Source organism: Alternaria conjuncta (genome assembly GCF_024043145.1).
Source record: "Alternaria conjuncta strain BMP 0040 chromosome Unknown scaffold_2, whole genome shotgun sequence".
In the NCBI taxonomy this organism is placed as follows: domain Eukaryota; kingdom Fungi; phylum Ascomycota; class Dothideomycetes; order Pleosporales; family Pleosporaceae; genus Alternaria; species Alternaria conjuncta.
This window is the reverse complement of record NW_026250091.1, coordinates 1,106,213-1,120,071: the sequence shown is the minus strand read 5'-3', so window position 1 is coordinate 1,120,071 and position 13,859 is coordinate 1,106,213. Positions and strand designations below refer to the sequence as shown.

Genomic DNA, 13,859 nt, shown 5'->3' with positions numbered 1-13,859 from the left:
TTAGGTACACACCGAACATGAACAGTTCAAGATTTCATGCCGAACGTGGAATGCAGCGCTGGAACTGATACTTCACATGACACACGGAAACTAACTCAATCTTGTTTTGGTATTTCTAGCTATACTGACGATGTGCGCTCTTGACAAATGCTAAACGCCATACACGTCAAGATCGACAGAATGTCGACTGAGCACACCACCGAAGAACCCGCCATAGATAGATGTCCGGTAAAACCATGAACCAAGTCTGCTGGCAAGACTGGCCATCGCAACGGCAGTCAGCTCTGCATCCTTCCGAACTCCCTAAAATGCTCAACATGTACTTTGAGCACCAAGGCTCATGGTATCAAAACGCCGTAGATCGCCAAAGTATGCTGTGTCGTCATTCGTAAATGTACTGCGTTGTTGCCAACGTCCTCACTAGCTCTGTGGAGCTCGTCATCCTCGGGTACGTTGCTGCCCAGTAGGCTGATATACATCTTGTGACCTTGGTTTAGAGCAAGCCTGTGGTCGTTTTCACTTTGCTTCGCCTCTTGCGTGGGCTTGTGGCACAAGAGACTGCATTAACGGCCTCGGCCCTTGGCCTTGGATGCCTTGACAGGCTTCGCCTTGCCCTTCTTTGGTGGTTCGTATTCTTCGATGTGGTTGTGGCCAAACTCCTCACGCATGATACTGTTGGTCCAGAGCAAGCAGCGATCCTTGGGGGTATCCTTGTCGACATAGGTCTTGTTTCGCGTCGACACTCTTGTCTTGTTGTCATCATCGTCCTCTTCTTGGGGTTTGTTGGAGTCCTCCAGATGCTTCCGCATCTTAACCATGTATTCGGCGATACGGTCACGGAACGCTTGTAGCTCCTTGCGCAGAACACGTTCTCGATGGCCGCGCTCATCGAGCCACGCAAGTAGCTTGTCAATGTCCTCCGGGTCGTCGTAAAACGCCCACTGGTTCGAGTTGGACAGGTGCGTCGGGCCTTCTTCTCGCTCTTTACGCTGCGGGATAGTGTAGCCAAAGCGCTGCATGTCTTGAGAGAGGGCAGGTTCCTCCAAGTTTGGACCAAGTTCATACTCGCTCGGTCCCTGTACCCAAATTCGTCCGTTGGCGTACCCGTACTCGGCGGTAGAGCTATTCGGGACACCGCCGAATGGCATGCCATTGTGCTCGAACCAGTAGTACTTGTTCAAGAATCGATCCTTGCCAAGGATCTTGCTACGATGCACAAGAGTTTCGCGCAGATCATCGTCAAGCTCGTTGATGTTGTCCTCGCACTCCTTGAGCTCGTCTTTCTTCTTCTCAATCGCTTGTAGTAGTTTCTCCCATTCCTTCTGCTTCTTGGTCTTCTCAGCATCTGCCTTGGCCTTCTTCGCCTTCTCCTTACGAGCTTCTTCAGCAGCCGCCTTGCGCTTGTTCTTGTTCGCCGGGCGGGTCCTGCCCTTGGAAGTAGGTGCATCGTTGCCACCGTCCGCTTCGGCTTCGGCAGGTTCCTTAGACCCATCGTTAACGCTCGTCATGGATGCATCCACATCGTCATTCATCTTGGCATCCGTAGGCGACGCCGGCGTGTTGGCAGGAAGGTGGATCTTACGCTCCAAATCCAGCTTGAAAAGTTCATCAGCCAGCTCTTTGCGTTTGCGCTGGTACTCAATCTTTTCCTTACGCAAGCGAGTCATTTCCTGGGCGGCGGCGACCAGCTGATCGCGGAAATTCTCAGTGACAACAGTAAGATTCAGAATCATCTCGAGCGCAGAGATGCGGAGGTTGACATCGAGCTTCGCGTAGTTGGTGGCGATGGTGGTGATGGTAGGTTCTTCATCAGGAGGGACAAGCTCAGCAAGGATTTCGTCACAGGCTTCCTTCCGCGCGGGATCAAAGGAAAGGCGGTAGAGGAGTGCGACCATGACTGCCTGCCATCCACCGTCCGCAAAGTTGCGAGTCTTGCACTGCTCGACCCAGTCGAATTCGTTATCAAATTCTTCGGCCTTATGGAGTTCCTTCGGAGGCTCAGGCGTGGGTGTGCGTGGCTTTGCAACAAGTTGGGCTGCACCTGACTTCCTCAAACTGCTACGAGTAGTTCGAACAGGCGGCTCGGGCTCGGGCGTGGGCGTTGACTCTTCGCTCGAATCTTCGTCTGATGAATCCTCGCCGTCGGCCATGTTAGGTAGGGACGTCTGGATCTTGCCGGAGTCGTTGACAATCTGCTTCAGGATTGCACAGTGCATCTCTACGAACAACTCACACTCGACTGTCTCATGCGAGAACCGCATAGCATCGACAAAGTCATCGAAGGTGAAAGAGTCTAGCATGTAGATGGTATCGTGAACGTTGAGAGTCTCCCAGATACAGAGTAACGGGCCAATACTCTTCATCAAGATGCCGGTCTTTTTCTCGTCAGCCGGCGGCTCGACTCCTTCAGGAACGTCGTCGGAGAGGAACTTCAATGGTGGTCGGTTGACCTGTAGACGAGGTTGCTTGATCTCTAGGTCCTCGCATGGGTATTTGACATACTCAATAGTACGGGGCGGTGGAGGCGCTTGTTGAGGCTGTGGAAGGTTTGATGGCCGGGGACCTTGCTGGTGGTTGAAGCTGGTTTGGAATGGGAAATTGATGGGCGGGCCATGACCAGGCGCATGCATCTGCATTAATTGCGCAGCAAGGGCAGGCGGCACCTGAGCCAGGAAATTTGGTGGTGGACCAGTCACTATCTGCGGAGGTCCAGAGTAGTTGATCGGCGGGCCGTTGGCAAAATACGCTGGCCGATGAGGGTTTCCAGCTGCCCATGGAGGCATCACACCTTGTTGTGCGTAGGGCGGAGGGCCGCTTGCGGAGAAATTAACAAAGGTAGGCTGCGCTTGTCCAGGTGGTAAAGGCGGTCTATGACCATTGACATGCGGACCATGACCGTTGGGCATCTGCTGTGGGTATTGTTGTTGAACAGGTTCGGTCACACCGTTGGGTACGCCAGTGGTAGCCCTCTTCGCAGCCAAAATAGCCTCCCGGGTCTTCTTGTCAGGAAGCTTGGTGGGTATGTCGTATCTCTTTGCCAAGCTGTCTTTGACCATCCATGGCGCACCAATCCATGACTCACGCTTCAGGGCATTGCGAAGGAAAGCTTTCAGGATGAGCTTGGAATAGGTCTTTCGATCGCGCTGGAGTTCTGAGGCTTTGTATTTGGTGACGGTTTCACCGTTGTCTTCCATAGTGATGACGTAGGTGTATGTCCGAATGTTGTCGTCCATGGACTGACCACTGAACATGCTGTGTAGTCGACTGCTGTCCGTGATCTCGGTGATCTTGCCGAAGCGGCGCGAGTGGTCGCCTTCGACGGAAACTCGATCATTCAGCATAAAGTGCTCCTTGAAATGCTGCAAACAGGTCAGCGTGGGTTTCCTTGTGGGTATTGGTTTCGCTTCGTGGACATACATCGTAGACATCATTCACTGTGTAGTATGTCAGCAGCACTCCTGGGCTAAGCAAGCAAGACTGACTCACCTAGGTCATCCATGCGATGGTGGTCTTGAAACTGGACATAGTGAAGGACAGGAGACCTTAAGCCATCCGGAAAGATGCTGTTGATCTCTTTGGAAGCTTCCGTCTGCACGGATGTTACCTCTTCGTCGGCCTTGACGAGTATTGACGTGGAGCCTACCTCGCTCTCCTGGGCCTCGAAATAGGTATAGCCTGAATGACCAGTCGCCTGGCATGTGAAGCTCCGCTGTTGATAGAAGTCGAATCTACACCTCATGAGCGACATGTACCTACCTGACGTCATTCCATATATTTTCTTACCTCTCAAGGAACCGCTCATAGTCTGTGAAGACCTCTCCAGTCTGTTCGATATGCCACACCTATCCAGCGACTTTAGCATATATGTTCCATGGTCCAACAAAGTATGTAGCGTACCTCAGTGCTGTCGTCGAGGTTCTTCGGCAGGGGTTCGAATTTGACTGGTTTACGCTTGTAGAGAACCTGGAACACAATCAGCACATGCTCCTGTATACAACGCGACCCAAACTATACCATGTTGGCCTGATCCCTAGCTCATATAGTCTGTTCGACGTCCTCGGTGCCGCGTCGCAAACTTCGGAAGTGTCGCGACAATCGAAGCGCGCCGATTACCTCTGCTCAAGGTAGTTCGCGGTAAGAGGTGGGGGCAATGGCCCCTCTGTAGGCAGTTGATCGATTGTCCGTCTCTACGCGCCAGAAAAGGTGTTTCGAAATCGTCGTCGCAGTCTTCGGTGGTCCGAGTAGCGTTCCGAGACGCGTCGATCAGTTCCGAGAGCGCGTCTAGGTGACGTGTGGGTGAGTTCGCGAGTGGTAAGAGCGTGATAGTCGGGAAGTTGTGAGGTAGGGTGGAGAGGATTAGTCGGAGAGTAGTCAATGGGGGAGAAAAGCGAGCGGAGGGTAGTGGAAGAGGCCCGTAGTCCCTTGGCACTAGTTACCATACTTGATTTGGCAAGGACTGCCTTCGCACCCTACCACCCACGCGTCAAAGCTACACACCCCACTACCATCAAAATATCAACATATTTGGACTCTTTCGAATCGTAGCAATGAGCTCTATCATGCTGCGATATGCATGCATCATTTATTTCAACTTCGGCAAACCTTGTGCATTATCAAGTTCTGTGATAATCGGTCATGAAAAGCTCATGCCTCGAGCCACCCCGAGCAAACCCTTGGGGGCAGCCTGACCCACTTGCTCGATCACACCAACACGGACAACTCTACCCCAACATTCAGCCGCCCGTTGGAAGGCATGGTATTGTATATTATAACAAACATCATCCCCGATATCTTCACAGTATCAAGTTTACTCAGGAGTGTTTGTTCACTACCATGCTCGCACTGCTGCTGCCATATTCCCTATTTGCAGCACTGGTAGCAAGCGTGCCATACCCTTAGAGTATTCCAAACATCCGCGAGACTCTCCAAGGTGGCCCAGCAGAAAGAGCCCCTCTTTGAAGGCTACCACTCGACAGCATGCGATTGCGCTTTAGACGAGTGCTGCTCAAGAAGATATCGGGACGACAAGTTTGCCACATCCAGAAGAGCTTATTTCCCAGGTCGTGTAATTAACAAGATCTATCTTTTAGACTTATTGGACACTCATGCATCTACAAATCAAAGTAAACTACCAGAAAGCCGACCCAGCTGCCCACCACTCCGACGGCTGAATACGAACTCGTGAACATGAGCGGCAGGAATTCATACCGAGAACCAAACACTAGGCCGTGGACCAGTGAGCAGTATGCGATCAGAGGTATCGAAAGAGCGATGTAAAGCAGGGAGAAGCGATCAAGTAAAAATATCCTAGGTTTGGGTGAACTATTGTATGTTAGCAGAGACCCGAAAGAAAGGTCAGGTTACCTACGCAGGAGCTAGCCTATCGAAGGCGATAAGGAAAAGTACGAGCCAGAAGATAGTATAGACTGTCTTCACAGGGAACTCGGCGGCCGTGTAGAGGAGAGGAAAGAGGGACACATGACCAGCAACAGCCAAGGGTCGGAAAGCGCCAAAATATCGACGATCTTGGAGCGCTATCAAGCTGAATGGAATTATCACGAGCAAGATTGCCTTCTCGTGGACATGCCAGCCGAACAAGAAAGATGCGTAGCCACACAGCGTTACAGCACCAATGAAGGCCTCCCAAGTAGGTTTGTACAAAAGGCGGAGGAGGACAGGCTGGATGACGTTAGTTCAATCGATCACCCAGGATATCGATACACGTACTATCTGTGTTCCAAGAGTAAGAAGGAAGCATATCAATGGGTCTATATCCGGAAGTACTGCGAAAGACGTGTCTCCCACAAGCCCTCGAGTGACGCTATTCACTGCCTCTTGATCAACATGAAGCCCAATGCGCGGGGCCACTGGCAGTGTTAGCTTGATACAAAGTGGTAGTGGGAAGCTGCATACGGTAAATCAAGACTCGGTCACAGAACGAGTATATCGCCCAGACGTTCGGCGCCCAGTAGGCATGACAGAGACCTCGTGAGAACGGGAACAGGCGACTGAACACTTGCGCTATCTGTCCCCACATCGCGAAGGGGCCAAAAGCGGCTGCGAAGACAGAGACGATGCCCACGCCCAACTTGATGCAATTGAAGAGTCGTATAGTGAAATACGGGAACGACGACCGCTGCCCCAAGCAGTAAGCACGCAGAAGGTAGACAAAATACGCAGGCGCGAGGTACAGGTAGATGTGCTTGAGACACAAAAGCGCTGCAAAGAGCAGACCGGACAATAGGAGGGTCGAATTGTTGCGGGCCAAGACCATAGAGAGGACCAAGAGGCCGTAGAGGAAACCATTGTACTGGAAATGGATGTGGTCGATTATCAGCAGTCCTGGTGACAATAGGACAGAGAGTGCAGCGGCGTGAGCAGTGACTTTGGACTTTGAGGTCTTCACATAGCTGGCGAGCATTTAGTAACGAACAGATCAAGTAGGGTGGTGTGAAAGTACAGGTGCAAAGCGTAGACTAGGACAAGCTCGGTAAGAATGACTGTAGTACGCTGGAAGTATACGGTCTGCCAGCTGCTGTATCCAAGATCCTTTACATTGAGCAGACCGGGATCAACATAGGGTGCAGCTTGAGACATTAGCCATTCAAAGTAAGCGAAGAACGGCGGATAGTCCAAGGTCCATTCAGACGTTTTCTGGTGTGTGTTAGATTGGAAATATTGTGTGGCGTTGACGGCATGGTTGTCTGACTTCGTAATACCACTCCTTGATGGGTAGGGAATGCGTTAGAGCAAGCCAGTTACGATGAACCTCGAAGTCGGTCGACTTACTGCCGTAGATGGTCAGCAAGGACGAGGAACTAAACTTCAGAATTGTGCAGCGAGACATACTAAGCAGGGAAAAGCAGCACCTTGAGCGCCGTGGCCACGACGGCGCACTGCGCAATGGACGGGGATAGCTGTGCCATGGGAGAATTTACAGCGGGTTGATGCACGATCGCCGGAAAGCACAGATTGACCAGTCGCTCGTAGTTGGGCGTCACGTGCTCGCTTATGGATAATCCCTGTCATCCAGCATCCGTGGTCGCGTATGTACAGAACACGTCAACCTTGGACCTTGGAAACAGCAGAATACGCAAACGTCATTCTAGAAGTCAGCAAACCCCCAGGGGTAAGCATGACACACGTGGAGGTTTCGCATGATGGCGTTTGACATCTGATACCCCGAAGACGGAGCGCTCCGTGTTTGTTCCACACCTGGCGAACGCTCGCAGTAGTATACCCCGGAGCCAGACCAGATGGAAACGCTCAATACGGCTTGCTGAGACGCGCAGGCTGGCACTAAGGGCTATCCTTACGCCTGGGACTGGAGCCGCCGCAATACGATCTGGACCCTTTCGTGTTCGCGTGACAAAGGAAAAAAGGGACCCGTCTTAAGAGCAGCACTATCAGGCGGCTCGTCTAGTCAGGGACGGTGTGCATATCTGCAATTACCCGTTGGCCGCGTCTGCTGGAGGATACCGAGCTGCGCCGTTGGTAGCACAAGGCCGTCTACGCCAGGCACGGGGGCGCGTCGCTGCACGAAATACCACGCCGCCTAGCACAGGCGTCTACGGGGCCAGAGAACTGCAGGGCAGCGGTTCGTGGCGACGGTGGTTTGCACGATTCAGACGTGGCCTGCGCGTTTAAAATGGGCGGTGCGCTAGTTGTCCGCTTTGGGCTGCCTCATTTGCGGCTGCCTCCTAATGTGCCCTGCTAGTTAGCATTTCTCACCGACCTCTTTCTTCTCTCCTCCGCTCCGACTTCAGGTCGCATCCCTCTTCTTCGATCCCCTTCGTTCATTCTGTCCTCTTCTCCCCGCATCGAGGCTCCCGGCAAAGCTTGCTTCTTTGCACTTCATTCTTATTGTTCGCTCTTTTGGTGCACGCATCCTCAAACAAGCCACGCGAGTTTGTTCTTCGGCAGCTCTGGCCCACGGCATTTAATTGCGCCTCCACTGCGTCCACCGTGCAAGCCTGCGACAGTACCCTTCTGGACCTCTGTGCCTGCATCCTTTAGGCCCCGATTGCCTGCGTTGTGAGCGTGTCTTGTATTGTTAGACCTGCAAACGACTCGTTGCCATTGTGCTTTTGGAAGTACGTCTTGTCCAATGCGTCTCCACTGCTCTCAGACTAATGCCCTCTAGAACGCTCTACATCTTGTAATACAGCAGCATCTTCGCAAGCCCGGCGACCTCTCTGCAACCGGTTGCAACTTCACCTTCTGCCATACATATTTCGCCGTCCGGTCCAACGAGTCCCGGACGCAGTAATACACCTTCACCACGGCGGTTCTATCTCAAAACGCGCGGGACAGCTTCAGTCTGCCTCCGCACCTCCTCGGTATGCAGCAACACGACGGCGCCCCGAACGCCCCCAGCGGTCCTCGTCTCCAGTCGAGCTTCCACAGGCAGATGAACGGCGGTCACCACGGCTTCTCGCACGGCGCCTTCGCTACGAACCAGCCCGGCTATGGCGACCGACACCCGGAGAGGGCGAACAATATGTCCATCAATACCGGCAGACTCAACCCTGGCAACCAGAACGGCAACGATTTGCAGACTCCAGGAACTGGTTTCGACATGAACTTCACCCCTCTGCTCCCTTCGCAGTTGCTCCTCGGTAGCCCCTTCCAGCCAGGCTCGCCCTCGGCTTTCGCTTCCCCGCAGTTTCAGAACTTCGCACAGTTCGCTGGCCAGAATCAGTCTCAGCAACAGAACCACCAGAACAACCAGATGGGAAGCCCCTTGCAACAGCCTCTTTCGCCCCAGCTGTACCAGAACATGGTTTCTCCCACTAGTGGCTTTTTTGGTGGACCCCAGTCACCTACTGGAGGTTTCCCTGGTTACGGCGCGCAGGGTCTCGGTGGACTCGGCTCCTCAATGCCGATTGCTCCCGGTCTTGTATCTGGAACTAGCAGGACTGTATACCTGGGCAACATCCCCCCTGAGACTTCTGCGGAGGAGATCCTCGGCCATGTACGCAGTGGTCAAATCGAGTCCGTCAGGCTTCTCCCAGACAAGAACTGCGCATTCATCTCCTTCCTGGACAGCAGCTCCGCCACTCACTTCCACTCTGACGCCATTCTGAAGAAGCTGTCAATCAGGGGTCAGGACATCAAGATTGGATGGGGAAAGCCGTCCCAGGTCCCCACATCTGTGGCCTTGGCTGTGCAGCAATCGGGTGCCTCTCGAAACGTCTACCTAGGTAACTTGTCCGAGGATGTTTCTGAGGACGAACTCCGCGAAGACCTCAGCAAATTTGGTCCCATTGATACCGTCAAGATCGTCAGGGAAAAGGCTATTGGTTTTGTTCACTTCTTGTCCATCGGAAATGCCATCAAGGCTGTGTCTCAACTTCCCCAGGAGCCAAAGTGGCAAGCGCCTAGGCGCGTATACTACGGCAAGGATCGATGCGCTTACGTTTCCAAGACCCAGCAGCAGAACGCCGCGCAGTACCTGGGTATCGCGCCTGGCTACGCTCATGTTCTGAACGGTGCTGACCGCGACATGATCTCCAATGCTCTTGCTCAGCAATCTGTCGCTGCCGCGGCGGTCGCGACCTCTGCTGGTGGTGTGAACAACTTGGGTAACCGAACAGTTTACCTCGGTAACATTCATCCCGAAACCACCATCGAGGAGATCTGCAATGTTGTGCGCGGTGGTCTTCTTCACCACATCAGGTATATCCCGGATAAGCACATTTGCTTCGTTACTTTCATCGACCCGACGTCGGCTGCGTCCTTCTACGCTCTTAGCAATCTCCAGGGGCTTATGATCCACAACCGTCGCTTGAAGATCGGATGGGGTAAGCACTCTGGTGCTCTCCCGCCTGCGATTGCCCTTGCTGTCAGCGGTGGTGCCTCACGTAACGTCTACATCGGCAACCTAGATGAGTCCTGGACCGAAGACCGCTTAAGGCAGGATTTCTCGGAGTACGGCGAGATCGAGCTGGTCAACACCCTGCGCGAGAAGAGCTGTGCATTCGTCAACTTCACCAACATTGCCAATGCCATTAAGGCAATTGAAGCGATCCGTGGCCGTGACGAATACAAGCGATTCAAGGTCAACTTCGGAAAGGACCGATGCGGTAACCCTCCTCGCCAGATGAACAGCCAGCAGGCCCAGGCTCAGCAAGCCGGTAGCGATGGTCTCCAGTCACCATCGCCTATCAACGGACTGCATCCCAACCGTGCTGGCGCTTCAGTCTCGCCGACTGGCTCTGGCGCACCAGGCTCTGGCCAAAGCACCAACGGCCAGTTCCCTTCCGTTCAAGCACCTGCTTCAGGTAACATCATGAACTCCGGCAACAACAACCCCCTCATGATGTACCTACAAGCTCAACAACAGCAGCAGCAACAACAACAGGTCGAGGCCAGCATGCAACAACAACAGCAACAGCAGCAGCAGCAGAACCAGCAGCAATCTTTCCAGTCGCCGCAAGCTGCTTTCTACAGTGCCGACCTGAACACTCCTCAGCCACACCACTCCCATAGCTCCCATCAAAGCACATCGAGCTTCAGTCTGATTAACGGTACGTCAGCTGGTGGCTCAGGTGCTACTACTGTTGGTGGCCTCCTCGCACCTTCGAACCTCAACTCGCGTGGTCAACACTCGCGCGCTGTGAGCCTGCCCGCTTTCACTCAGGGCCCCTTCAACCACTCCATGCAGCAAACCCAAGCACCTCAGCAGGGCTCTTTCGGTAGCCTAAGCTCCGGCATCGGTGGCTTCGGCAGCGGCAACGGCGGTTACGGTCTTGCCATCCAGGGTGACGGTGGTCTCCCTGGCTGGGCAGAAGAAGAGGTTGGTGCGCAGTAAGCCTTACCTGGATGTCGTGTATCTTCTTCATTGTGCGATACTTATCCTTCATCTACTGGCTGGTTATTACTACTACTCCCTTCTTTCGCCTTCCCAGATATTTCCTTTTGCATATGTCCGGTCTAGGGTTATGGCGCGAGCTGATCAAGCTTTGGGGATCGATCTTCAACTATGTGTTGTAATCTGAATGTGCGCAAGATGTTGCCTTAATACTTGACCTTACCACCTTCGCTTTCTTTTTTCTTTCTTTGCCCTTTACGTTGTTGTAGTTTAGATACCTGTAGGGATACCTAGGGATTTGGTAGGAGGCAATGAGACTAGACGGTCGTATGAGTGTCTAGGCAGGGTAGGCCTGGCATATAGTCAATCAAACTGTAAAACTATCCATGATTCACTTGCATGCTACGCTCTATGAGTGCGTGTCATGTCACATCTGCTGCTACATGTCCAGCTCAAGTTCTCGCATTGGGTATATGATGATAAATGGTGTGCAAACATTCGCTCATCCGCGCATGCGCAGAGCATCGCACCACATGCGCACCGCCGCCTCCTGCTCCTGGCCCTTTTTATTTGTTGTAGTCGAAGCCATCATCACTTCCCTGATCTCTGACCGGCCCAGATCGCGCCCATCTTTGATCCTACTCCAGCAGTCGCGCACCACAGCCTGCGCATACTCAATGTCTACTTCCTCTTCGTCCAATTCCATCGCTGTACCATTCTCCGTTGTGCCATAGCCTGAATCCATGTTGCCATCCGTGTCCTCAGCGCCCAACGTTGTGCTAATGCAGACCACGACGCCGGGGGATGAGATAGCGCCCGACTGCGGTCCTTCACGAGTCGCTCGTAGCTCGCCGATTTGTATCGAACAGAGCCCCCCGCTATATGATGCCCCCTCTCGCACCGCGAGTATGTGTCTCGGCGTCCACAGAGCAGAACACTGGTATCGCAGTACTGAGGCATGTGCGTCTTGTTGTCGCAGCGGTATCGACGTCATAGTTTCCTGTTGCGCTCGCGGTTGTGCAAAGACATATGTGCGGTTCGGTGCGAGGCTCGAAAGGTGGAGGAGGTGCTGGTATGAATGTACGTATGGCTCTGGTTTACCGTCTGCACCCGCAGGTGCTTGGTAACCCGGAGGTATGGTGTCGCGAAATGCGCGGTATGATAGCGACCATGGCGTTTGCTGTCGTGTGGTGTTTGGGAAGCTGGTCTCGATGCCTTGGATCAGGGTGTTGACGATAGCGAGAGAGGCGTCGATGTTGGTAGAGGGGTTGGAGACGAAATATAGCCTACAGTATTAATTCTGTGCGAATATCAGGTGTGTGGAAGGTGAAGGATTACCCGCTATATTTCATCTTGTCTATGTTGCAGTGTGTCAGAGAAAGGTCTGCTATGCGTAAGGTAGAAATGGGTGGATTCGCCAGGTCTAGCTATCGCAATTTTCTATGAGCGAGAGGCAGAAAATCTACGAGAAAGAGCGCACATAGCCCTGCGCGTGACCAAGAGTGCCAAATCCTGAAGTGCCCAAGTGAAGATGCGATGAGCGACGCGACGCAACCTGGGAAGCTCCCACGCGGGTGGGGCAGCTTTTAGCGCGTCAGCGACGACAGCTCGTTCTCGTACAACCCGTGACAACATACCATGAATCCGCTCCACTTGTTTTTACACGCTTTTCAACAGAACCCATAACGGAACAGCCCTCCACCGCGCCTTATCATGTTTGTCGTAACTGGTGGCAAACAAGCGTCTTCCTGTATCCCATGGGGAAGGAACTCTACCCTGAACTCGCGATTTGCGGAGCTACGCATATAGACAGTACGCGAAGTGCTGTCGATGCTCAACTCCACAATGTTGCCCATCACTCGTTCCGAAATCCAGAGTGAGTTACCTTGGAAGTACAGTAGAGGCCCCGGACTGAAGTCTGTACCCGGAACGTTGATGTTGGTCGCCAAAGTGCCGTCGATCATGGTCAAGTCCAGCTCATCTTCGTTGACTATTCGGCCAGTCGTATCAGTCTCCCTCCAGCGTGTGATACCGGCGCCTGGGAAGTAGGCGTCAATCGAGATTTCATACTCGGCATTGTAACGGTCGTTAATGTACTCTATCCAAGAGTCCCTGGATGGTCCAAAGTCCGCCGAGTCAGATGCAGCACGCCCAATCCGATTTCGTTCGGCCAGTACGCCGGCCCACTGCCATGGGGTCATCAGTCGCCAATGCGCAGAGATGAAAAGTGACGCTATCAGGAACTTGATAGTCTGCCAGTCTCCGAGTCTGAGCCTGAGTTCGGGCATCCAGCCTTCCTGAAAATTTAGCGGAAATCGACCCTGTAGTACACCTGCATGGACGACGTTTTTCATGGCTTGAAGAAACCGCAGGGGATCATTGGGGTCTTCGAGATCGATACCAAACTGCCTGCGGATATCTTCGGTTCCTGTAAGCGGCCCAAGCACATCTTGGATCGTTGTAGCCATGAGACCAAAGACAGTGTTGGTCAGATAACCTGAGTCAACCCCAAGCCCCGGATCAAATCCGTGGTCGACATTAGGGCTTACGGTTTGAACCACGGTCTCCTGTGCTGGGGGCAGGAGAAAACAAACTGCACGACAGGTTGGACATGTGTTCTGACTATCTTCCTCACCTAGCCATCGATCTAGACACGCCCGATGGAAGACATGGCCGCATATCGTCCGAATGATCGTGTACGTATCGGGACTCCAGGGATCTCTGCAGATGGGACATGCCGGATCGTCTGAAGGGGGCGACGGCTTGACGTGGCTTAAAAAGTACTGCTCGCGCGACCGTGCTGGAGGGTGGTTCATATTGACGGAGGTCTGGCTCACAGTGCGGTACTGTTCAACTGCGTTGTACAACGATGTATGGCGAGGAATGATCCAATGTATTGACGGATTTTCCGGCCTTTTGAGGACGAAGGGACATCGCTCGCACACAGTGTGACTGCGTGTATTTCACACACCATCGTGTGGGAGGTGGTTCACCAGGATGTGGTTCACCACGTAAGCCGCCATTTCACACATTTGGACGCTGGACG

General features: G+C 53.2%; 3 protein-coding genes across 3 annotated transcripts; 1 reads left to right on the top strand and 2 right to left on the bottom strand.

Annotated features, from left to right (window-relative positions):
- Window positions 1–563: 563 nt before the first annotated feature.
- J4E85_001487 (uncharacterized protein) lies at window positions 564–6,926 on the bottom strand (the record flags this gene model as incomplete). Its single annotated transcript, XM_051465772.1, has 12 exons — window positions 564–3,359; window positions 3,418–3,434; window positions 3,487–3,728; window positions 3,784–3,842; window positions 3,898–3,963; window positions 5,235–5,322; window positions 5,369–5,679; window positions 5,728–5,867; window positions 5,914–6,410; window positions 6,461–6,654; window positions 6,710–6,788; window positions 6,850–6,926. The coding sequence occupies 12 exons, from the start codon at window positions 6,924–6,926 to the stop codon at window positions 564–566; spliced, it is 4,566 nt and encodes a 1,521-aa protein (XP_051330329.1).
- A 1,415-nt stretch (window positions 6,927–8,341) lies between these two features.
- Window positions 8,342–10,813, top strand: J4E85_001486 (uncharacterized protein; the record flags this gene model as incomplete). Its single annotated transcript, XM_051465771.1, has 1 exon — window positions 8,342–10,813. One exon carries the CDS (start codon window positions 8,342–8,344, stop codon window positions 10,811–10,813), a length of 2,472 nt encoding a protein of 823 aa, XP_051330328.1.
- A 502-nt stretch (window positions 10,814–11,315) lies between these two features.
- On the bottom strand, window positions 11,316–13,629 carry J4E85_001485 (uncharacterized protein; the record flags this gene model as incomplete). The annotated part of the gene is made up of 2 exons (XM_051465770.1): window positions 11,316–12,099; window positions 12,710–13,629. 2 exons carry the CDS (start codon window positions 13,627–13,629, stop codon window positions 11,316–11,318), a joined length of 1,704 nt encoding a protein of 567 aa, XP_051330327.1.
- Between the last annotated feature and the right edge of the window lie 230 nt (window positions 13,630–13,859).